The sequence below is a fragment of the Microplitis demolitor genome, chromosome 3, assembly GCF_026212275.2.
Source record: "Microplitis demolitor isolate Queensland-Clemson2020A chromosome 3, iyMicDemo2.1a, whole genome shotgun sequence".
Taxonomy (NCBI): domain Eukaryota; kingdom Metazoa; phylum Arthropoda; class Insecta; order Hymenoptera; family Braconidae; genus Microplitis; species Microplitis demolitor.
This window is the reverse complement of record NC_068547.1, coordinates 16,382,356-16,410,018: the sequence shown is the minus strand read 5'-3', so window position 1 is coordinate 16,410,018 and position 27,663 is coordinate 16,382,356. Positions and strand designations below refer to the sequence as shown.

The 27,663-nt window shown below is 25.7% G+C and overlaps 1 protein-coding gene across 9 annotated transcripts in view; it reads left to right on the top strand.

Moving 5' to 3' along the window:
- The window catches only part of LOC103571873 (histone deacetylase 4), a 116,483-nt gene that overhangs the window by 64,997 nt on the left and 23,823 nt on the right, over nt 1-27,663 (top strand). For 3 of the 9 annotated variants that reach the window (XM_014441308.2, XM_014441306.2, XM_014441300.2), the window contains 2 exons: nt 21,286-21,342; nt 25,000-25,154. In XM_014441308.2, coding sequence (XP_014296794.1) covers nt 21,286-21,342; nt 25,000-25,154 — 212 coding nt within the window. Of the gene's footprint in view, nt 1-21,282; nt 21,343-24,709; nt 25,155-27,663 lie in introns of those variants that run through there. The other 6 variants (XM_014441304.2, XM_053737239.1, XM_014441309.2 and 3 more) reach the window with 5 other exon arrangements.

Sequence of the window (27,663 nt, the reverse complement as noted above, 5' to 3'; positions counted from 1 at the left end):
TACTTCATTCATATATATTTGTTTATAATTAACAAATCTTGGTTGGAAAAAAATTCCAAATAAAGACTTGTTAACTATAAACAAATCACTATTTCATTCAAATGAACCATATCTTTGTCTCAAATAAATACTAATTGGGTTCATTTGAATATGGGATTTCTTTGCCTGAAACAAATCTTACTTGGCTCAAATAAATTGTTCTCTCAGTTCTTCGCGATCTTCAGGTACGTGAGAAAATAATTTTTGTTGTTTTTTACTTTATTATCATAGCAATACAGTTATAATACAAACTGAACTATTCAAAAGTTATAACATTAATAATTTGAAATTTATAAATACGGTCTAAAATTTTGACACTTGACCATGTTATTAAATCATCTAAAGTATAAATACACAAAATATAAACTTGAAAATGTCAACAATAATCGTTTAAGAATCTAAGCACGTGTACAATTTATATTCAACATAATACTTATCAACACAGTATATCTTAAGATTATATAAAATATTATGACGATTAACGATTAATTAATCAATCATTTGTCTCATTAATTTTTGCATATATTAATCAAAAAATTATCATTAAAAAATATTACATTTTATTTATTTTTCTTTTTTAACTTATTCTTATAAATAATTTATTTTTATTTATTTATTTGTTTTTTTTTTTTTTTTTTTTTGCTTTTTCAAATTCGTTTTCCGTCAGCACCTTCGCTGATATACCCAAGCATGTTTCAAGAGCTACTGTACACAAATGTCAAATTATATATAGAAGCCAACCATCTAATATTAGCAGTCGGCCACCGGCCAGAAATACAAACTTAAGCCAAAAGATTTTGTCTCACCAGATTTATCCACCCCCATACTACGCTTCTAAATTCTTTTTTTTTTATTTAATTATTTATTAATACTCATTTTTATTAATTAATATTTACTTATAAATATATCCGTATATTTTTTTAAAACTTTTATTATTTAAATTTAAAACGTTGGTAATTTTATTTATACGCGTAAATAAATTAACGTTTTAATGTAATATAAATTAATTTATCATCAAAGTAATTTTGAACATTAAAGGGGTAAAAATTTTAATTGGGTTAAAAAAATTTAAGTTAATTTACAAATGAACTCTAACACAAAAATTATAAATAATTTGTAGTAATTATTTATATTATTATTATTATTATTATTATTATTATTATTATTATTATTATTATTATTATAAAAAATAACATGTGCTGGGTTTATTATATTACTCGGAACGTGGTGTCTTTAAAATTAAACTACCACTGCATGACATGAGTATATATAATTATATGCGTATGTATTTTATATCTCGGTTAATGCATAGTTATATATACATATTTATTGTACAGTATAAGTATGTAGTGTGTTAGCAGACGAAAATGAGAGAAAAAACGACGCCTGTTTCTAAACACGTGGAAGTTCTAAGACAGAAATAAGCAGGGTGGCTTCTAGCCGCCAGCCATCGTATTTTTAGTTGCCACGTTTCTAATTCTGTCACAAAGAGAGACAAAGCCGGACCGAAAGGGAGTACGACGCTTGCCGATAATGTTACGAAATACGATTTAACAGTTATCTATGTCGAATGATATTTGATCATTATTATTATTGTTAGAACTTGTTATAATGATTTTTAATTTTTGTGATTATTCATACACTACAATTAACAATCAAATATAATTAACTTAACGCTTAAAGTTCTTTTTATAAAATATTCAAAAAAATTTTTTTTGCAATTAATTTAAAAAAAATTATTTACTGTTTTTTTCAAGCCCATTAAAATTATACTATTTTTATAAGTTAATAGTGACTTATATATAGCACAAAATATATGTGCACTTAAAAATAAAAATATATTACTCAGAATTACTCATAAAATATTTTAACATCTATAAATAAAATTTTAGAGTTAAAAAAAAATTTATTATATATAGAATAAATTCATATATTTAGCCAAGGTTATATCAAAGGGACTTAAACTATTTTTAAATTGTTAGCGGTAAAAAAAATTTTTTTCTTGAAATATTTAAAGCAATATTGACCAGTGATTTCGTTGCGCGGTAAATAAAGAGTTGAGTTGAATAAGAAAAACTAAATAAAAAACTTTTACTCTTGTTCTCTAACTACATTTTTTTCTTTTATACTCATATTACCTTGACCCTACCCAACACAATGATTATTTGCGTGACTGTTCATGCTTACCCCTTTTTCGTTTTCCCCAGATTTTTTCATTCAATTATTCATTACTTATGATCCTGGTTTATAAATCACAAGCAAACTAAAGTTAAACTTTTCTTGTATAGTACATATTATAACGTACTTTTTATTATTACTCTGCTTACATCATTACTCTAGCAGAAAAAGTTTCAGTTTACAATAAAAAAAAATATATACATATATTTATATACTACCATTTTGTAAAAACATTTTTTTCCTGTACACTGTTTTAAATCTTTCAGTAAAAAATTGGAAAAATTTTTTTTTCAAGTGTAGGTTTTATTTCATGATTTTATTGTACTTCAATAAAAAAATTGAATTTTCAACTGAAAAGATACTTGACATACAGACTTGACTTGATTCAGATTTTGATAAAAAATTTAATACCTTATAAATTTGTACAATTGAAAAGGCCGGAAAAATTTAATAGATTACAAAAAATATCGATGAATATAAAAAAATTTGTATTTTTCATCTAAATAGTATATTTTACAAAATTTAGGACATTTTTTTCAAATTTTACTAAAAAAATTATTAAAATCACGTACAATGATTTCGAGCAGTGAACACCGAATAAAAAATTTTAATAGTATATTGTGTGGCAAGAGATGAAACAAGACGATTCCAGACTAGGGTGAAGTTGGCTGCCCGAACCACAGGCGAGACACTGAAACTTTGAGTTTCGATGCTGGTATCAGGAAATAATTATATAAATAAGTATTAGTAACATGCAGAAAACTATTCGAATGATTTTATAAATTTTTCAGTATTACTTTATACCCAGAAAAAAGTATTTTTTGGCGCGAAAAATTTTTACATTATGCATTGAAAATGAAAATATTTTTGGGGCGAGAAATTCTTATACCAAGAAATTTTCTCTATTCCTAAAAAAACTTTTTCTTCGATTCATAATGCAAAATATTTCTCGCACAAAGAAATACTTTTTTCCGTGTATTAACCAAGCATAAAAATCTATATTACATTCATGACAGAATATTATAATAATAACAACAATAAAATAAAGAGCGAAGGTATCTAACTGAAATTCCAGCATCAGATTATATAAGTAAAGCCAACAGTAGAGTATGTGTTAAAGCTATCAATTACGCAGCATCCAGTTGCATTTAAGTATTTACACACATGAGCCACTGTTGAATATATAAATTGTTATTTCCTTGATATATTAGCCATCAGGTTATTATAATACATATCTATTATTTATTTACCATGCTATGTTAATAAGAAAATAATTCATATATGTATATATATATATAATTTTCTTAGTTTTTACGTCAAATTCAATGCTAAAAACATTTTTCAATCCGTCAGACAAAAATTAAATCTATTAATAAATATTAAATATTAAAAAAATTTGAATGATTGCTTATACTACACATTAACTTATTAATTATTTCCCAGCACATTATTCTATAAATAAATACACATGTGATTCATTTATAACGTAACATTAAAATAATTTATAAAAACGTCATAATTATTAATTGAGATCCTTATATAGATATTTATCTTTTGACGTTAATTGAATATTTAAAAAACAGTCCGCAAAATACATCAGTGCAGTATAATTATAATATATATGTAAGGTTATAGGATTACGATTAAATTGTTTATGATATTATCTGGTGATTCATTGTTTGAGTGAATAAAACGATACTTAATTTTCTGTGAATTAATATTTAAATGTTATATTCTGTAAATTTAACTATTCCATAATTTTATTAAGTATCTATAATTCAAGTGATTCATTTATGTGTTTTATGTGATGTATAAAATTTTTAAAATTATATTTACATTAAATATTAACACCAAGCCAAGTAATAAATATTGATCGAATATATATTGAATTAGTCATATATTTTATTCGATCAACGAAATTTTAGTAATTAAATATCGTATATAAAACTTGGAAAATTAAAACTTAAGAAAGTATTTAAAATTTTAATACATATTAATAGTAATAAATACAAAATTGGTTATTTTTTTATTTATAATTTAATTATATGACAAACCATGTATCCTGTTTATAGTTTATTTTTGTATAACGCGAGTAATAAATAGAGCTTTCATGACTGTAATCATCACGAAAATTTATTTAAATAGTTATAAATAAAATAAGAGCGTGAGGTATTAAAATTAATCTTAATCATACATAACTTATAAAATGAGGGTCTAAGTGCGTACATCCGGACTGTTTGTACACTCTATGTATATAATATATATGTATATGTAACGCATGGTATGTTTGACGCAATTATCTTAATTAGTGTAGGCCCTAATTATTTTTATTTTTAATATAAATTCACATATATGTTCTGTATACATTGCACATATATTTGTATGACAAAGAATTAAATAAAACTCAGTTGTCGGTCATTGACCGTTCCTACTGTTACTGTCGTATATATCAGTGCTAATATATAATTTAAAGCTTGATATGTCTACTCGAGAGGATAGAAAATTATCGATGTCTATATCTTTATATATATATGTAAGAGTGTGTTATAATAAAAGAAAACTTTTTTTTTAAGATCTGTTCGGGTCAAAAATTGAACTTGATTTTGACTTGGTTTACCAAATCGAAATTTGGAGCCGTTTTTCACAAGACAAACTCGACTTTTTTTTACGAAGATATTAAACATATTAAGTTTTGGCTTTGGCTTAGACTTAACTGACTTACGTAGACACAATTTGAGATGAAAAAGTATAAATCAAGTCGAAATTGACTTGGTTCAGACTTATTCGACTTAAATTGTAAGGCGAAAAAGTCGAAACTAAAGTGAAACGCGAAAAACACATTTTACACTAATAAATACTGCTTTCTTTTGACTTGGTTGAGCAAATCTAAAGTAAGATGAATGAATATCGTGTTCGATGTAAAGACAAATAAGTTCAAACTAAGACAAAAAAATACCAATAAGTTGAAGTAAGTTGAAACTAAGATGAAAAAAATTCAAAAAGTCGAAGAAATTAAATTTAAGTTGAAAAAGTCGAGATCTTATCGGAAAATCGTCGACAAATCGATAACTTCAAAAGAAAATAAGGTGAAGCAAGCCTGAATCACGTTCTACTTTTGACCGGGGTGATACTTGAGAAACTTACTTAGAGACCAAAAAAAAAATTTATAGTATAGTGTCGGATAGCTCACATGGTAGAGCACTCGGCGCAATACCGGCATAGGCTGGGTTCGATTCCCAGTTCGGGTGATCTATATTTTTCTTAATTTATCAATAAATTGTCTTATTGCGAAGGTTTGCATGTTCAGGTTTCCACTATATTAAATTGGAAGATTTTTCTTACCTTGCGAGCCAGCCCCAAAACTTCCCGTATTTTTCGAGTTCCTTGAGCTCGAAAATATTGTTGTGAATACATTTTTGAGCTCGTCGAGCTCGAAAATACTGATGTATACCGTTGTTTTCGGAAAAACCCGTTGTTAGCATTTCTTTTTCCTACAATATCTTACGAACGAATTAACCGATTGAGATAGTTGAGTCAGCAATCAACGCGTTTTATTGAGTTCTAGAGCTGATCGAATTTTGGAATTGATCGGATGAATCGCTTCAAAGTTAATCGAAGAAAACTGTTTTACACCATTTCTCTCTCGATCGATTTCTCTCGAACGAATAAACCAATTGAGATGGTTGAGGCGGCAATCGACGTGTTTCATGGAATTCTTGTGCTGATTAGATTTTGGAATTGATCGATCGAGCTATTTCTAAAAAATTTGAAATAAACTGAAAATATTTTTTTTTTTTTATTTTTCTTCCATATCTCAGAGTCTATTTGATCGACAGATTTGAAATTTTCAGAAAAATTGACGGCAAACAAACTCTTTTGATTGTTACTTCAAACATGTTAATCGGTCAGTTCATTAAAAAGATATTAAAAATTTACATCCATACACACACACGAGTGCCCCCCACCACCACACACACACACGCGTACATACAGGCGATCGGACATCCTTCTGAAAATAGTCAGAATAGCTTCTTAGGACCTCAAAACGTCGACATCTGATGAAAACTCAATTTTCGAAAGTCGGGGTGAAACCAATAACTTCCCGAATTTTTTAAAATTAATAATTTTCTTATCGGGAAGTTAAAAATGTATTCTTACAAAGAGAAATGATTAAAGAACAGATTTTATACGTTTTTAAGTCGACTAATTACGATTTTTCTATAAAATATCTGTTTTTAGTGACTTATAGCCTTTAATTTCCTTAGGAACCATGGGCTATAGTAAGCACTATAACTTCTGAGAATATTATAATTTTCCAGCGAAATTTTTTTATTTTTTAATATCTTTGTATAGTTAATGTAATAACCCCTTTTGAAAATGACAACTGAATATCTTATGGTTTGATTATAATTAATATTTTCAGATAGGCATCACACGACAATTTTTACCCTTTGAGCAGCTATATTACTTATTTTTTTAAATATACATTTAGTTCAAGAGTAAATATACCCAAGATGGCCAAGATTATTTGTATTTTTTTTACTTATCGTTTTCTATGTATCGATTATTTTTCGATAGTATCGATAGATGACACGGAATATATACCTATACTGAAGTATACAAACTAACAGCTGGCATTTCTTAGGTAAAATGGCAAGCTATTTAAAAACTTATAATCTAATTTTTTTTTAATTAAGGAGGTTCGACCGAATCTAATGTAAAAAGGATTTTCCAACTTTAAGATTTGAAACTTAGTACACATGTAAAGAAGTACTTTATCTATGTATTGACAAAATTTGAATATGATCCACCGTCTAGTTTTTTAGAAAAAAAGATTTAAAAATGACGTTTTCAAAGTTCTTATACACAGGCTCTTATGGCGGACAAGCTTCCGTCATAACTTGTTCGATTATTTTCATTATTAAACTCCTAAGTCTAAGAAATAAAAAGCCACATGCCATAAACTTGAATATTTTTGGAATATGATAAGATTCTAACGATATATTGTTACCGTTGTAATTATTTAAATAATTCAAGTTAAACTTTATTATTTAATCTCGTTCTTCAACAGAGATACATATTATTGAGCGTTTGACAACGTCGTGGAAGCAGCTGAGACAAAAAACAAAGATAGAAATACATTAATAAGAGAAACGAGATTAGAAATAAATTTTTCCCGCTTTAATTTGAATATCGATGTGTAAGAAGTTAGAACGCGCTGTTGCCGAATCTTTTTATCAAATCATATGAGTCAAAAATAACCAAGTAATTTAATTACTTTTTTAAATTAAATAACTAATAATTATTAATTTATGAATTCGCTATGCTATTATAAATTAAAATAATGAATTTTCATAAGTATTAGGAGAATTTAGAAAATAAAAAAATTCAAACACTACTTTGACTCACTAGTGTCGGTCGAACCTCCTTAACAGTCGATACAAAAAAAAATGTTAAAATTCAAAATAATATAAAGGTTTTCCATGAAAAATTGTTGTATATGTAATAAACTTCCAACTCACTTAAGTATCAATGACATGAATGCTTAAGGCATGCACTTTTGTATATTCCAAACTTTTTTTTTAAATTGACTAGGGAGATCTGATATGAAATTCAATTCTTTACAAAAATGGATCGATTCATGTTGTTCGTAAAGTTACAAAACAAAAGTAACATAGCTTTAAACTGTTTAAAATAGTTTATTATTTGTAATATAAATAATAACAATAATAATATGTGTCATTCTAACTTGCCTCACTTGATGATTCGTTGATTGAGCTACTCAATCTCTTTAATGTAGTAACAATCTTGTTATATTTATTTGAGTCACTAAGTAAAGAATAAAAACGCCCATAACCCTCGGCTACTATTTTCTCAAGGTATATACATATATATAGATAAATAGTTTTTATGTTTTTTATCGTGTTTAGTCATGTTAATAAGTTAAAGTGCCAATAACAGAGTAAGAGATGGAGTATAGGGGCTCGACCGAGTATGCGGTTTTCTCTCAACTGTATTGTGTATAACGTGATTGCGCCCACACGTTGTAAATCGACAAGCGCGACCGCAATATATATTGCATTACTGCCGATTTATTGGAATGTTATCGTCGACAACTGATTAATGGCTCTTCCGAGTGGTGTAAAGCAGCAAGATCCCGTTTTTTTTTGTGATATATTTTCTGATAAAATCCAAATGCCAATCTTTATCCATTTTTTTTTTACCATTTATTTATCATTATCAACAAGATTTATATTATTTAATTTATTCAAAATATATTTTATTTATTTACGATTCTAAACTTTATTAATTTTACATATAATTGAAATGAATTTACTGAATTCAAAATTGCGATAACTTAAATATTATCTAATTTATTATGTCATTTGTTATTATCTTTTTTTTTTTTTTTCATTAATATTTTTTTAAAGTAATTTTCCATTTGTGGACTATTAAAGTATTTAAAATGATAAAAATATGCACGTGTCAGAAAGTAATTATAGAGGTAAGGAAACTTTTTTAAATTGTTAAAACAGTAATTAACTGATTGTCATTATTTGTAATTTAAAGTAATTGTCAAGTTGAAATAGTTATTTAACAAACTAGTTAGAAATGTAAAATTTTTTAGTAATATAACTTCATTCTTAAAAAGAATAACTGTTTTAAAAATGAAATACTATTATCTAATTGTTTCCATTATCATAATTTTATAAAATTAAAAAATGCTAAGTCCATTGAAAAAATTTTTTAATATTTTTATCTTCCCGCTATGAATATTGAATATTTTCAAAAAAGGAAGTTATTTGTTTCGGTCCGATTTTCGAAAATCGAGTTTTCATCGTATCTCGATGTTTAGAGTTCTTAGGAAGCTATTCCATTTCCGGATGGACATCCGCGTGTAGGGAAGACCGGGGCGCTACGACCCCCTGGGGCATGGTGGCCCCCTCAAAAATTGTGTAACCATTTTTTTTCCCCATTTGCAGTCATATCATGATACCCCTGATGTTTTAAAGATATTTTAAGCTGATTTTGCGATATCTGGGGCAAAATGGACCACCAAAAAATAATTTGCTTCAGAATTTTTTTTCTCTTCTGAACTATATGTAAAATGAATTTGAAAAATTTATTGATTAAAGATCTTTTAGGTCAACAGATTATATTTTGGTTAAAATAAAATAATAAAAATTTCAATAAAACTGGTTATATTAGCTAAATAAATTTTTTTTTCTAATAAATTTGATGACCATGGGATTGTAAAGGTATGGAAATAGTATATTTACGGTTAAAATCTTTTCTTTCAATAAAAAAGAAAAAAAAAAGTTTAAGATTTTTTTTAGAGAGGAGCCGTTGTGCCCCAAAAAAAATTTTTCTTTTTGAGTTTTAGTAAAACCTTAATGGATTTTCTTAAAAAAGGACTAAATTTGGTTGACCTATAGATTGAAAGCCATACAAAATAATCAATGGCTTAAGCCCCCCCCCCCCCCTCTATATATGTGTGTAAACTTTTTTTGTTCGAAGACATCGTTAGAACAAATTAACCGATTTGAACGTTCATAGTGGCAATCGAAAGGGCTCGCCAAGACTTATAACTGAGTAGATTTTGGAGTCGATCGATCGAATAGTTCACAAGCTATACGAAAAATGAAAATTAAACAATTTTTTTTTTTAAGTTTTTGTTGCATAATTCGCAAATCCCTCAGCTGATTCGTTTCTCATTTTGATCAAATCTAAGTCTCAACAAGCTCTTTCGATTGCCGGAAAGCATATGCAAATTCGTTGATTTGTTTCGAAGATATCGTCGAACAAAATTTACTTTTTTTCAGCGAAATGTGTATATTTTTGGTCCAGCTATTTTCTGAGCTCGAAGAGCTCAAAAGCTTACCAATAATAACGTTTTTGAGCTTTCCAAGCTCGAAAACAGTGAGAAGTTTTGAGGTTGGCCAACAGGGTCAACTGTTTTCCAGATTTTTTTATTCGATCTATTTTAATATTAAATAAATATATGTGTATACATTAAAAAAAACGTATATGTAAGAGGTCACATTTTTTTTTTTTAATATGACAGCGTTGGATTTATTAATATCGTCATTTGAAACCCGTCAGGTGATTTATTATTTACGTAACTTCATTACTCTACAAACTTGTACCGAGAATCCGATGCTCTAATAATATCAACCAATCTATCCATCCCATGAATACTTTCTGAATAATTTAATCCATATCACAGTGATCGTTTTTATCATTGTTTTATACAGACATATTATAGCTTACAGTATTACTCGATCGTTCCATTTTATTCTTTTAATAGTTTCCGCTGTCACATATTCATTCCTCTTTTTTGTTTGAATAATATATCTATATATATGCATGTATGTATTCTATAAAATATTATGTAGATATGCTATTTAACACTTATAAGATATTATCAAAAATATATCTTATCACTGAGTTCATTGACCTCAACAAAACTAACACTACATAAATTAATTTTTATTTTCTTAAATATTTTATAAAATGATACTAAATAAATATGATAGTAAAAATTTATAATTAATTTTTTTATTCATTATTGTTTTATTGATCTATTGTCAAAGTTTGAAATATGGTTTTCTAAATCAAATAATAGATATATTACGTATTAAAGTATTAATGTAATAGTTTATAATAAAAATTATCTCTTGAGATTTTGGATATTTAATTTTTATTTGAAAAATACAGTATTCAAGAGAAAAAAATTCAGATTCAATTACATTAAATTACTGAGCATTAATTATTTGATAGATTTAAAAAAAAAATCTAAAATACGGTTGACTTTGTTGGCCAACCCCAAAACTTCCTGCGCAATTTTCAAACTCGGAGATCGATCGACTCCATACTCTAATCAGTTCTAAGTCTCGGTGAACCCTTTCGATTGCCACCAAGTACGTTCAAATCGGTTGACGTTCCAAAGATATCGTCGGACAAAAAAAAGTCACACACACACACGGACGCCCACCCGAGAATAGTCAGAATAGCTTCCTAGGACCTCAAAACGTCGATATCTGATGAAAACTCGATTTTTGAAAATCGGACCGAAACCAATAACTTCCCTTTTATTTTTAAATTTAAATTTTCATAAAGATGTTTACAAATTTTTCATTACGCAGTCGATTTTCACATTCAAGATAGTACTTAATTGAATAAAATGAACGTGAACTAGGTCTGTTCTAAACACAGTTTCCGAAAATCGGACCTAAGCCAATAATTTGCCTTTTTTTTTTAAATTTTCAATTTTCTTAGCGGGAACCTGTACGAAAAAAGATATATCCAGGAATTTTTGCCGGCAAAATAGCATACATACAGCAATACTAAAGATATAAGCCGGATATATGTATACTATTTTGCCGGGATATATATTTTTTCGTACGGAAGTTGAGAAACTAATGAATTTATAAAACTTACAAGATAAAAGACCTAATACCCGATCTAGTATACTAGTCCCTAATCTGAAATTAGGTTTTTCACCTTACTGAAGTTCACCTCATGAGGGTAAAAAATAATATTTTTTTAAAACTCCGATTTATTTAAAATGATATTTTAGCAAGTTTAACACATTATTTGTTTACATAAAAAAAACCTAGTGGCCTCAATATCTGGAGACAAGTACGTCGAATTCAAAAATAACATTAATTGAATGTAGATATGCAGAGACTACACTATATATTATTGATATATAAATATATATTTACGACAGAAAACATTATATGAATAACTTAAATAAAATTATTGATTTTCTTTTAACGATTATTTAAATTAAATGGGTTTAATTTTTTTCCCAACTATGCACAAAATTGTTGCTGTATAAAATTATATATATATATATATATATAACACAAGTTGTCGGCAAACAGTCTCGTTCGTATTCGGTCGATTCTTAAGTTGCCCTTGAATTTGCGGTATGTTTGCTATCGCTCGATTGTAACCGACAAGCAAGCCAAGCACGTGCAACTTGAGTTGGAGGTCGAATCAAAAGACCACGAGTAGAGAGAAACGAGAATAAGGAACAAGGGCGCATGATATAGGGATAAAGAATTCAATATAAAATGAGTGTCTGCGAATGAATGAGAAAATAAAAATTTTAATTTTAGTAAACCAATAATACTGCTTATATAATTTATATGTAAATTCAAATTTATATATAATAATATAAATTTTATGAATTTAAATTTAATTTTGTTTTTCAAGTCGATATATTTAAAATTTTCTACTTTATCGACTGCACGGAGAAAAAAAATAAGAATTTTTACTCAATTTGGAAAAAAAAAATTACAATCTGAGAAGTTTGAAACTTTAAAAAAAATCAAAACTTGTAGAAAACTCAAAGTAAAAATTACAACATATTATTTGGAATAATAATTTCTATTGATTATCAAAATTACGGCATTCAAAATAAAATTTACTTGCGACAAATAAAATCTAAAATGTACCAATTATTTTTACTGTTGTTTTTAGTAAATATTAATTTACGCGTTTTGTGAAAGATGTATTTTGGCGAGTAATTTTTACAATCTCAAATAGTAATATTATCTCTCGGAGTAGCAATTTATCTTACCGACATTCTAAAATGTACAGTAACCTACGCAGAATTACATTGGAGATGTAATATTTAACAACTACGTAACAAAAATTGCGACTAATGTACTAACTTTTAATAATTCTGAAAACAATTTCTACTTTTTGTAACATTGAACTATTTTTATATGAATAAATAAATACTTATTTTTTCCAAATGAAAATTTAACGAAGCTTTGTTGTAATTATTATGATAAATGAAAATTACAATCTAGATAGTAATAATTGAAATAAAAAACTATTTTTCTACTAGTGATCGTAATTTTTTATATGGATTGTAATTTTTTATTTGAGATAGCAAATTTTTCATTGTGATTGTAATTAATATTTAATTTGGACCTACATTTTTCTCCGTGTGTCAAAATTCACATGAAAATCAAATTTTTTCAATATTTATTGAGTTTTTATAGATTTCACAATAATATTTGAATAGTGGTCATCAAAAATGTTATGTTTCAAAGTGATTCTGGTATATTGTGTTGTCTTAAATACAAATATAGACATACACATCAATAGTTAATACTGTAATTGAACATCGGATTACATTTTTTTTACACACACGTTATAATAAATTGACCTTTACATCGCAACTAAAATAATAGTATTTGTGCTCCCGAAATTTTTTTTTCTCCGTCAGCAATAATGGTGTTATAACATCATCATAAATACAAAAATTGAAACAAAAAAATTATTCTAACCTTAATTCATTTTTATTGACTAATAATTGATCAAATTAAAAAGAAATGATTATTGAAATCTTTATAATTTAACATTATTATTTATTATAATTTTCAAATTTAAGTATTTTCTCACTAATTATATGATAAATGTAGTAAAATATAAGGGAAACCCTCAAGAATTTTCACAATATTGAATAATTGTATCGCTAATTTGGACCGTAAAAATTCAAGATGTTAAGTTTTTAAAATGTTTAAATTAATTATTATTATATTAATATTAATATTAAATTAATTATTAAATATAATTAAAATGGATGAGAACAATAATCACAATTTTCATAATAATATCTGAATTATTCATGAGAATATTTATTTTTACTATTATATCATATTTTTATATCAATAATTTAAATCGATAAACTCTAGACAACTCAAATAGTCAAGTTTTGAGAAAATTGGTGAATAATTTTGAAAAAAGTGTAGAACACACTCATAACGCTTCACGTTTGAGGTGTACAATAAGATGAAGCTAAAGAAGAAGAAGAAGAAGAAGAAGAAGAAGAAGAAGAAGAAGAAGAAGAAGAAGAAAAAGAAGAAGAAGAACAAGTAATCCGGAATAAAGGTATATAGAAAAATAGCCGCAAGAACGAGAGTGTCTCGAAATTACTGGCGATGGCTACGCCTCTCAGAAGAAAGTCAAGCCATTTTATACGACAGCTTCAAATACCTTCTTCCAAACCATACCTATTATTTTCCTTAGCTGCGTGTACAAATTTGGTTGAAAATTATTCTTTATATATATATATATATTATAATACTTATTCAATATCCCTGAGTATTATGTTTATTTGAAACTACATATTTATTTATTTATATATTAAAAACCAATCGTCGTTAAATTATAAATAAATATTTATATGAATTAATTTTTATAACCACTGGAATTTTAAATTAAAATTTATTTGAGTTTATTTTTGATGAACAAAAACATTAATGTTTTATAAATAGACATTTCATAAAGATAATTCAAAATATAATAACAAAATTTTATATTAAATAAATAACAATGTTTTAATTTGTCTGTATATTCTTGAGCTCGGAATAAATGTAGATAAGAAGAAAATATGACCTTATGAATGCATATATATGTGTGTGTGTGTATGTGTGGACAATTAAATAATATTATTTCAACCAAATAATACTTTAATTGAAAAATTAAAAGCTATTATTTCTACTAATGACTTAAGTATTATTTTTTTATATTCTAGTCTAGCATTTTTTTTTACTATTCAGATAATTCGATATTGATAGTTATTCGTTATTATCAAAAATAATTAAATTAGCGATAAAGTATAATATCAAAAAAATAATTTATACATACATACATATTAAATATTTTTAATAATTACATAAATTCCAAATTTATAATAATATTGTGAATATAAATAATTTAAATAAAATAAAAAAAATATATAACTCGAATTTATCGTCAATATAAACCAGCGGCTATAGATATCAGAGCCAAAATAATAATACTTAATTTTTCGTCTTATCAACGTAAATAAATATATCACACTGTTTACTATTATTTAATATATTATATTATTTTCATTTCAAAAACATCTTATTTAAATTTAATAAATTTAACACTTAAACTCAAGTTCTATATCAAACTCAACAATTTATTAATGACACTTTACGATAAAGTTATCGTACCAGAAAAGTTTTAACGCGTTCCCGCGGATCGACATTGAAAGTTATATGTAATATAGAACAGATATAAAAATATTTTTATTCTTGTCTGTCTTCTCCACTTCTTGTTCCTTCTTCTTCGGCACGAAGAAGTACAGAAAAAAGACTTGAAAGGTCTGCGTGCCCCGAGGAATGCCGTAATATCAATCATCGACGAAACCCACGGGTTCTACGAAAATCTTGGTCCTCTACATTGCAATTCATCTCTATCTCTTTCTCTCTTACTTTATCTTTCAATACACCCTTTACAAATTTTTTTTTTTATTTAGTTATCTTTTAACCGTTGTAGCTTTTATTAATTTTATTTTTATTTTACATTTCCTAGTAATGACTTGTGGTATGACTTTAAACATTTTCACATGTTACAACATAACCAATAATTGATCGACTAATTTTGCATCAACATTTAATATTACACTTAATTATTAATCAAATTTTCTAAATATTTTATTTTAAAAATGTTTCATGGATACGTACGAGTTAAAATTTGTTTAATTAAATAGATATTAAATCCAGATTATACGAATGAATAATTAGACAGACTTTTGTTTACGCTAACCACGAAAAATACTAGATTATATTATTTTCGTTTGAAATTTTATGTTGTCATAGTAAAACCGGACTATGTTGGCCACTTGCAGAAATTAATATAAATATATCAAAAAATTACTATGGCCATAGTACACAGAAAAAAGATTTCATGACGCAAAAACTTTTTACTCGCCTCAAGAAAATTTTTATTTGCTCTAAGAAAATTTGCATTTTGAATTAAAAACGAAATACTTAAGCCCAGAAATTTTTTCTAGTCGTAAAAAAATTTATGTTTTCTTTTCACAATGCAAAATTTTTCTTGTGCCAAAAAATCTTTTTTTTTCTGTGTAAAATTGATAACGATTATGCTCCAAATTACTAAAACCACTGTAAATTTGACTATATTATCATAGTAACTTTTGCATGTGTTTATTTCAATTTCCGTCAGGTGACCACTATGGTCCGGCTTTATTTTTACACCATACCGTTTTAAAGTATAATTTTATTTTAGTATTTAAAAGTACACTGTAAAAAATCGGGATTGAATTCGGAGTGATTATGGATTTTATTTAAATCTAAATTCACTCCGTTAATGGGAGTTTCGGAGCTTCATAAAAAAATCACTTTGCTTACGGAGTAAATAGGAAGTTTGTCTTTTCAGCGGAGTGATCTCGGAGTGGTCTGAATTTTACTTAAGTCCACATTCACTCCGATTCGGAGTTTTAATAGTAAAATAAATTTCCTTTCGGAGTAAATTTCATTCTAAGGAGATTAAATAAATAAACAGTCATCCGCTCTGCATTCACTCCGCAAATTTTTTGCAGTGTACCAAAAATAATTCTAAAAAAAAGAAAATGATTTTTCATGTCAATTAGCAATTTATATTGAGTAGCTTAATCTCACTCGAATGAAAAGTGAGCGGATAATGGGTCTTTTACCTCAAAAATTTTTTATCAATAAAAATAATAAAATATATATTTTTTTAAACATATTTATCTAAAAAATTTTTGATAAGTTTTATTAATCATCAGTTATACTATTTTTACAATTATCTTTATGATTGTTTTTAAAATAATTAAATTTTTTTTTTTTTTTTAAATAAATGATAAAGTATAATTTTACTTTATAAGAGATCGAAGAAACTTTTAAGATAATAGGAAGTTGGAGAAGTACATTTCGAGAGTGAAGTGGAAGAATCATACCAAAGAAAAAAAAAATTGTTAAAAATTGAAGTATAAGAGGTATCATCGAAGAAGAGGACTGAAGCACTGAAGCAGCCGGATCCTCCTCTCATCTCGTAGCCTTGGACTTGACTCGAAAGAATGCGCCGTACACTGACCTCCACTCTACTCACTCACCTACTCGGTTACTCGCTTGCTCCCTCAATTTCCTTCCATCGTGTGGGCGCCGCCGTCGCTGTCGCGTTCCTCAGCAATTCTGCGGTACGCGGCCTCCTTTATTTCATCTTCCCATCCTTTTTTTCATTTTTCTTTTGTCTCATCAAGACTTATTCTTTCTCTTTATCCAGCTATCCTGTTAAGACAATATTTCTGATATAATAAACTTAAATAATCATTTTAATTGTTTTTTATTTAAATATTTCATTATTCATTCATATTCAGTAATTTAACTTTTTTTTTATCTAAATAATGTAACACTAATTAAGGTCAATTTATTTTTAATTATAAATAAATAGACTCATCCTCATTTATTTTTATCAGTAATAATTATTTTACATTTTTATTATTTATTTATTTTTTTATCTCATGCTTTTCTGCCTGTAGTTATTAAAAATCATTAGTATTTTATCACATTTATTTTTTATTAATAGTATTTATGAATATATTTTGTATATTGATAATTATTTGTCTGTTGAATGATAATAATGATAAAGAAGGGATTTATAAAATGGATAAGCATGTATTTCGAAATCTGGTGATCTCATCCATCATTTCAATAACTTAATTCAAATGATAATCTTTTATGAGTATAGAATATTCATATTTTTCGTCATACTCATATGTATACTGTCATTTTGTAGTAAAATTTATTTTTTATGATACCAGCATCGAAACTTAAAGTTTTAATGTCTACAGCCAGTCGAAACAAGATAATTTCAAGCTGATGCTGCAAACAACTGCTACTGAATTCGTAATTCACAAATACCTTCATACAGCGGGCAGAAACATGCGCGTTTCTTCCCTTTTAGGCAGAAACACAATTGTTTCTATCCAGTGTCAGTTATATTTAATGATCATTTGCAGCCTTATTACTCTCATTTGCTTACGTGTCACTTCAGTTTACTCATTTCATTTTTTAAGTCATAGTTTTAATTAACCAAATAAAATTAATAAAAAATAAGTGGAAATAATATTTTTGTCTTATTTACTATTTACATGGTGACCACATATTTTTTAGATTGAAATTCCCTGACTTTTCCAGGTACTCCAGTCAAACAATTCGAAAATTCCCTGACTATGTGTAGTAATATTAAATCATTGGAAATATTTTCCTAGTTTAAAATAAAATGTTATAAGTCAATTTAATCAGTAATTTAACTAATAATTAATCATTGACGTGAAATGAAGCTTTTTTTATTATTTGTCAATGTTCACTGTTTTTTAAAATTTATTTTTTATTTATTAAATGAATAATTTTTTATTTTTGATTTGAATTTTTATACAACTTACTCTATAATAAAATATAAATAAATTTTTCATTTTCACTAGAATAAATTTCATAAATAAAAATATTTCATAAAATATTAATTAAATATTAATGAAGTACGCGAATAATAAATATAGTGAAACTTATTAGTTCATTACTTATGTATAGGGGAGGGAGGGGCAAAAGGGGTTACCTATGGAAACTAAGTTTTCGATGACTAAAATACGCCATATCTTTTTGTTTTTAATGATATTCAAGGTAAATAGACAAAATTTTTAGCTGCCGTTAATAAATAAAATTTTTATTTTTGGCGGGCAAAATAGGGTACCCTTTAAAAAAGTTGAAAAATAAAATTTCTGAAAGTTGATCAAATTTCATTAAATTAAATTTTTTTTATGTAAAATTACAACTAAAATTTCCGAGAATAAAAAAAAATGAAAATTAAGAATATTGTTGTATTTGTTTGATTTGGAAGTTTTATTTTATATATTATCCAAAATCAATGATTATTATTTTTGGTGTCTCAGCTATGGTGCGGTGGTGTTGCGGCGACAAGAATGTTTTTTAAATACTATAGCTGCGGCGATTATAAATTTTTTATAATCATCACGGGGGGAATATAAAATTGCAATTTGTTGACTTTAGGACTTTAGAGTAAATTAAATTAAACTTTATGGTGATTAATATATACGTATATTGTGCATATATATTCACTTATAGAATGCGAGAATTAAAAAAAAAAATCCGCATAATAACTAATTTTTTTCCTTAAGAGGGTTTACCATCTATTCTCTTTCTCACACACATGTGAACAAACGAAATGATCCTTGTTGCACTTACATTAGCAAATGGAAATTTCAAATAAGCCGTTCTCAGATATAAACTGAAATTTCCGAACCGGAAGCATTTCATTCAATAAATAATAACTTTACGCATCGAATGACATATTTTATCTAATTATTTGGGCCTTTATCTATGAAAACGGTTCATTTGAAAATCATCTGTTTCACTCTCTTAAGTAGATTAAATAACTTTAAATTAAAGATATTTGTAAATCTTGCATTCAAAAATAAAAAAATCTCAACTAAAAAACGCAGACTGTATGGCTACGACTTAACTATCAATAAAATTTCGTTATATATTTTCCATTTTAAATATATATATATATATATATATATATATATATATATATATACAATTAGCATCTCACTATAAACACAGCTACTACTTTACAGTATTTCATATAAAGATAATTTTTCCTCTTAGATGTTGTTATCATCATATATTTTTCTTTATTCATACTTATTATTGGTCGTTAACTCGATGATAAGTAATTATATTATGTTTTATATAAAATACATAAAAGTTATTTTTTAAATAAACTTGAGTTTAAAAATACTCGTGTTGTAGTTGTTTACAATATTTAATATTTCAATTATTATTATTATTAGATCTAATTGATTTAATTTTTTCAAAAATTTTTTTTTTTCTAAAGCACGTGATATATGACAGTGTTTTGATATAAAAATAAGTGTTTGATATAAAAATGTAATCGATGGTTGACATAATAGTAATGATTAAAAGAAAATACATTGTCATATCAAGGACATATGATGAATATTCTGATACATGCTTTTTTTAAATCGTATACTACTACAAATAACCTTCGGTCTTAAAATAGATCCCGGATGACTTTAAACCAATGGGAGAGTATGATATAAAGATATAGAGGTGGACACACAAGTTTGCTCGTTTATCTCATTGTAAATACGACAGAATAGAGATGAGAATTTGTATGTGTATATATAAATATCTATATATATATATATATTTAAATATTTATATATGTACGTTTATATGTATTTTAGATTTGAATTATAAATCTGACCGGTTTTTTACTATTAAATAACTGATAAAATGTATAGTTATTAGTTATTTATTTAAAAAATTTAATTGTTTTGTTATTTTCTAACAATCATTTTATATTTAAAATAAGTCAATTAATTTTTTCGACACTTATAAATTCAGATGAAGTAAAAAAAAGTTATAATTTACTTTTAATATTTTAATCGTCATATAAAAATTTAAAAAATCTTCCTGATTTTTTATTTAATTTGTGTACTTAATTTAAGAGATAGGATTTAGCTAACGCTCGATTTAGATGTCAAGATGTTCGTTGATTATTTAATATAACTATAGTTTTTTAACAATTTTTTAATCAATTAATTACACTAATATATATATATATATATATATATATTGTTTTATTGGTTATAAAAGAATGGAATTTATGTTGTGATTAAATCAATTATTGTTTCGCATGATATCTATGACGTAAATGCTTGTATGCGAGAGAAAAAAAATAATATAAGCTAATGACCTGAAAAAAAATTTTATTGTTTATTTGATAGGTGATTATTATTTTATTTATATTTTTGTTAAGATTTTTTTTTAGAATTAACAAAATCAAAATAACAATAAATTTAAAAAATAATGATATTGTTATTTACTTAAACAAAAAAAACTTTTCTTATGAATTAAAATTTTACAGAATATAAATTTTTTATTAAGATTTCAATAAGATGACGCCAGCAAAATAAATAAAATTTATAGGTATACATATGTATATATAGATTTTATTCAACAAGTCATCAACGTCGAAATTAATTCGTGATGAGTCAAACTTTATTTTTTATCACAACAACTACGTCACATGAAAAATCCTCAAGTTCATGACTTTTATATTGTGTATGATTATAATGCCAAAAAAATAAATGTATACGAAAAATAATCAAAAAGTAATTTGTTTCAAAATTTGTTCCAGAAGACGTGAGCTATAGAAACGTCGAAATCACGTCTGCCTTTACGCACCTGCCCCAAAAGGGTGAGTAGATTTGAAATTTTATAAATTTATTACAATTGAATATATACACAGAAAAAAAAAATTAACTTGGTTCAAGTAAAATATTTTCTTCAAAATATTATTTTTCTTTCAAAACATCTGAACTATTTAATTAAAAAAAAATTTAATCTTGAATAAATAAATTATTACTCTTCAATGGACAATAAAAATTTTTCTCTCAAAAATTTTACTCTTGAAAGAAGCGTTTTTTGTTTTCAAACAAGATGCATATTTATTTCTCCCAAGAATGTTCTTTCTCTTGGTTTAAAGCAGATAATATTGACTCAGGATGATACCTAGTTTGAGTATGGCACATTTTTTGAATCAGGATGTTCTTTACTCGATCCAGAAATATACAAATATATTTTTTAAAATGATTAACCAGTTTATTACTACAATAGTTGCTCATAATAATTTTTTATTTGGAAGTTGAATGCATATTTTTATTTAAAAAAAAAATTTATTTATACTAAAAATTTAAATAATATTTTTGTTTAATGAGCACATTTTCAATAATAGTAAATTTAAGGTTACCTAGTAAATAAGCATCAACAATTAAGTACATTTACTGTGAAAATCTTCAAAGTTTGAACACAGTAATTATTTACTACGTTAGGTATTATGATAACGAACTTTGTTCATATTTATATACATTAAACAAAAATAATTTGAAACGGCAAGGTTTATGTTTTGATGTTCAAATTGTGAACTTGCAATTCAAAACTAACTACAACTAACCGAGAAAAACAAACAAATACGCTGTACTCATCAAGGGACCACCTGACGTCAAAATTTTTACTTCACCCAAGTAAATCTGTTACTTGGTTTGGGAGTTAGCTAACTAAGCTAACTAAGCTAAATCTAGATTTATTTTGTGAAACAAAATGTACTTTTGAACCAAGTATACAAATCTTGATTTAAGATCCTGAAATTCCTTGAGCCAAGAAATAAATTATTGAAGCAAAAAAAAATGGAATTTTTCAAAGTAATATTCTGGGTTCAAGAATATTTCCCTTGAATCAGGTCAATTATTTTTTCTGTGTACATATATAAATGTATAGTTTTTAATCTATCTGAGGCACAATCGGTTTTTAGGAAACAGATAACTGGAAAATAAAAAGAAATAAATGTTATTATTTTTATAGGAGTCTAAAAATATTTGAACGCAATAAAAAATATATAATAGTTTATCATTATGTTGAATTACATTATATATATATATATATATATATATATATATATATATATATATATATATATATATATATATATCTTTTGATAAGTTTTTATGTACATAAAAATTACTTATAGTTTATTGAACTTCAATATAGAAATATATTTAAGTATTTTTTTCACTCGACTGATTGTTAAATTAATTTTTATTTTTGTATTTGATAATTATCAACTTTGTTTAAATTACGAAACATCAATTATAAATTTATTATTTTTACGCAATAAAATATAATCAAAATTATAAATAATTATAATTTTTTCATTACTTTATTTATTTGGTTACGGAAACCTTTTAAATTACGGAAAAAAATAATTTAATAAAAATGAGACTTTTAATCTATCCCGTAGCTATTAATAAATTTTATCAATTTTATTTCATCACCACAAAAAACTATCGTTAATTATCTTTAGTTAACAACATTGGTCATTTAATCATCGAACACATAAAATCCAGTTATAACCCAATAAACGAAGACTATAAATGTATAAAAAGCCAAAAAATTGTTATCTAAAAAACTAACCATGTGAATTTATTTCAAAATAAAATTACGAAATATGTATCACTATTTCCATTATTTTTCTCTATTCGTTTACATAAATATTATTATTATTATCACAGTAATTATTTAAAATTAAAAATTTGTTATCTCCCCTACTCTTACTTGACAACTCCCCACTATCGCCTCACGCTTAACTTCTAAGAATTATTTACAAAGAATTATCAGTTGCGCCGTAGAATCAGTCAGTCACAACTCGACAGTTGATTCGTAAGCATTAAATTCGCTGTTTTCTTATTAATAAATTGTAAAAAATAAAGACTTATAGCAACATACACATCATAAAAAATTTATTTGAAAGATAATAAACAATTACATCATTAAACTTTATCAAAAATCGTGATATTTAACTAATAGATAACTAATAGTGTAGTGAAGCACAATAGTAATTTAAATTTTAATCACCGGGGATCTTTTAATAATTGGCCTAGTTGATCACTAACTGTCTATATAAAATACAATTGTCGAAAATATACAATAAAAATATAATAGTAAACGAATATTATTGCAATGAGGCTCTACTCTTTATAATTTGCTTTGTATGTAATGTACTTTATTCTCTTGTCACAATCTATTTAATTTCCTTCTCTCCCACTCTTTTTTCTTCTTCTTCTTCCCCTTCTTCTTTTCCTCTTGGATATCAACAAACATAACCACCTACACTTACATGAAATAAGGATATATACATTATATTTATATATATGTATATATGATTGAAGATTCAAAACCATGACTTGAGTTGTCGAGACAAGAATTATCTTCGTTGTAGTCTTCATAAAAAGAACTAAACATTACGTAGTTTTTAAAAATGTTGTTTTTCTTCTATATCATTAAATTATTTCTTCTCTTTGTTTCTTAATTTACTCTCATAACAACTTTGCCAGTGATCTAAATTTATACATGACTTCGTTAAACATATCTACATAAATATAAAGACTAAAGAGAATAAAGATAATTTTATGCTAAGTGAATTAATTAACTTTTTTAGATTAAAGTCTTCGTTCATTGTTTACTAAAACAAGTACACTGTTAAACTAATAGATAAATTTATTATTTTATTATTGATCTTGATAATTATTAAGTGAAGTGAAATTAAATGACATTAACAAACATTTAAATATTTTCCAACAGTGTCCCAGACACATTAATATTTTTATTCAAAAGTTATTTAATAATTTATTTCCTGTCATACATTCAGACATTTTAATTTAATTATTTAACAACAGACTGAATTTTAAGTGATAACGAGATATGGATTTTTTGTGATCGATATCAGTTAATTATCAATATTTATTTTTATAACAATGTGACATACAAAGGTTCAATATTTTTTTTTGTTTTTATAAATAAAACGTATTTGTTGTTATCGTAATAAAATTAAAAAAAATAAATTATAAATAATGATAGGCTGAAAATAAAAAAATATTTTATCGTCAGTTAATATAATACTTGGGTATATTTAACTATTATTGTTTCATTAGTACGTTTTTTTTTTTTTTTTTTTTTTTTTCAAGTAATAAAATTTATTACACATTCTATACATATATTTTTATTATATCATCGTCAAAAATAATTAAAAAATAAGATAATAAAAGTAATAAAAAAAAAAAATAATTGTGATTAGTGGTTGAGTTTGAAATACACGTGATATATTTTTCAATAAGAAAATAAGTTTAAAGTTTAATAATTGATAATTGAGCAAAACAAAGTAGAAAAAAAAATAATAATAAAAATATGAAGGTGTCAGTCGATCACGGAAGTGCATTTAGTCCGTATAATTCTAAAACTGTGCGTGCCTCACCTGTGTACATAGCACCAGGTTTACCGGACATGTGTATCGTATGTGTAGACATGGCGAGGGACACGCCGGGTTCGCCGATGTCGCGACCACGTGACCTGGCCGCTGGGGGCGCTACGGCAACCCTCACTTCCGGTGCTTATCATGTCTCCACCGCCGACCCACAGAATTTGCATAATCACGCGCTCCAGCAAAAAATTCTTGAGGTAATGTAAAGATATTTATGATACATATATCTATATATACCATATTTTTATTAATAAATCATTTTAATTTAAATATTTTTATCAATTTTTATCGATTTCTTTAACATTAAATCATTTAATTGAAGCTGTTAAAGTAATATTTACATTAATAATATAATTATTTACGATACTTATAAATTTGTAATTAATCGTATTTAATATTTAAATTAAAATGTTTTTTTTTTTTACATATTTTTAAATCCTGATTATTATTGTTAATGAAATTAATTATAATTTGATTGATTTTACTTAAATCTGATGAACAAAATATTGAATAAAAAATAATTTGCTATGTACCTGAAGATCGGAACGTTTTTTGCATAACGAAAATGAAAAAAAATTATATGATTCCACTGCTTAAAGGGCAGTTTCGGAAGTTGGGGGTGGTCTCAAATTTTCGGCTGACATACCAGCATCTATCTGCGAACACATTTAAAAAATCTAGTCAGCCATTAGATTTTTTGCTTTCGAATCTTTTTTTCCGTTACGCGAAAATCGTTTCGATCTTCAGGAACAATTTGCCATAGTGTTGACGGTACCCCTTTTTTTAAAACTTACAGAATATCTGATTAAAAAAATTTAGTCTCTAAAATGACAAAAAATATTCTTGAGTATTCTTTTGGCATCAATTGAACACTTGTAGTGTAATAAGAAAATTTGATTAAATGTCAGATTATCATAGTTTTTAAGAAAATAATAAATATAATTTATTTGATGATTTTACATTGCATCAAATTTGCAGAATGAACGCGGGTGAAATACGGAGTGAATTTGGAGCAGTTGATTTTTTATTTACAATTTAATCCTCTCGGAATGGAATTTACTTTAAAGGGGAGTTTATTTAAGATTAAAACTCCAGATCGGAATAGATGCGGAATGAAATAAAATCCAAATCACTTCACTGAAAATAAAACTCCCTATTTACTCCGTATGTGGAGTTATTTATTTTTAAGCTTTACTTTGGAACTCTGAGTGAGTCTAATAAATTAATTTTAATTAAAAATAATTTGCCATCGTTTCTCAAGAGGCCCACTTACTACACATGAATTAATTAAAATTACGTATCTTTAAAAAATTTAGTAGTAACGAAAATTATTTTTATTGGAAATAAAATTTTTCTTTGTATTTTAAATTAGTAACTTTTACAAAACAGGATAAATTGGACCTCTTCTTAAAAATACATTTGAGTTTTTTTCACCATTAAATTTTGTATCTGGACAGGACTCATGAGAAAAAAATTAAATCTATCGATATACATCTAGATCTGGTCATATAAAATTTCCTTGTCAAATAGCGAATTTATACATAATTATTTCTGAACATTTCGTTAGATTTGAGTTAAACGAGTAATAAATCGCTCCAGATTTCGTTTTATATATTTTTAAGTTTAAAACAATTATTTTTATAATTTTTTAATTAATTTGTACAGAAATTGTATTTATTACTGATCCTTTTGCTATTAATTTCTTTATTCTGAAGTTATTATAGTTTATTTTCTCAACTATTGTTGGATTTAAAACCGTCAGTTGATTACGCGGATCAAAAAAATTTATTTAAGTAATGTTTAAATACTTATTTTTGGAGCGTATAGTATTATTTTTATAGGCTAAAGTTACTTAAATTAAATGTAATTAAAAAAAAAAAATAATTAAATTTATAGCTTAATTTGACGTTTACTATTATAATTGGATTAAAACTGACAACATTGTATTTTTATCATAATATTAATTCCCGACATTTTCAAATTATTTATCTTAAATATTTACTTATTTTACAGAAACAATCTTATCACCAAACATATATATTCCTAAAAAAAATTAAGAAAATAAAAATTGACCCATTATAAATAACAGTGTAAAACAAATATCACTCTAATGCGCGCGCAGACGATATTGTCAAACAGTCGACGTGATTTTACTGGACTTGAATTTTAAATTTTATGATAAACTTTATTTTTTATTTTATTGAGTATATTTCATCATATTAACTTTTTTTTTTTGGTAATCACTACATGTTTACAATTCATCCAAAGTCGATATCTTTATTTCTCATATGTCTCTATAGAATTTATAGATTAATAAAATAATATACTAATAAAAAAAATCTGAAAGACGGTTGGCTCTGTGGGCCAACCTTGAAATTTTCCGCTGTTTTCGATCTTAAGGAGCTCGAAAACATTATCGTCAGTACATGCTCGAGCTCTTTGAGTTCAACAATACAGAAGAGAATTCGATAGATGGAAAATAATCAATGAGGATCGTTGAGCAGATTAGATTTTGAAATTGATCCATCGAATGGTTTTCAAAATATTCAAGAAAAATAAAAAAAAATTTTTTTTTTTCCATATTTCTTAAATATTTCAGAATCTATTCGATTAAATGATTTCAAATTCGCGCGAAATCTCAGTTCAAACGGGCTCCTTCAAATACCACAAGGATCATCCAGATCGATTAATTTATTTTAAAAAATG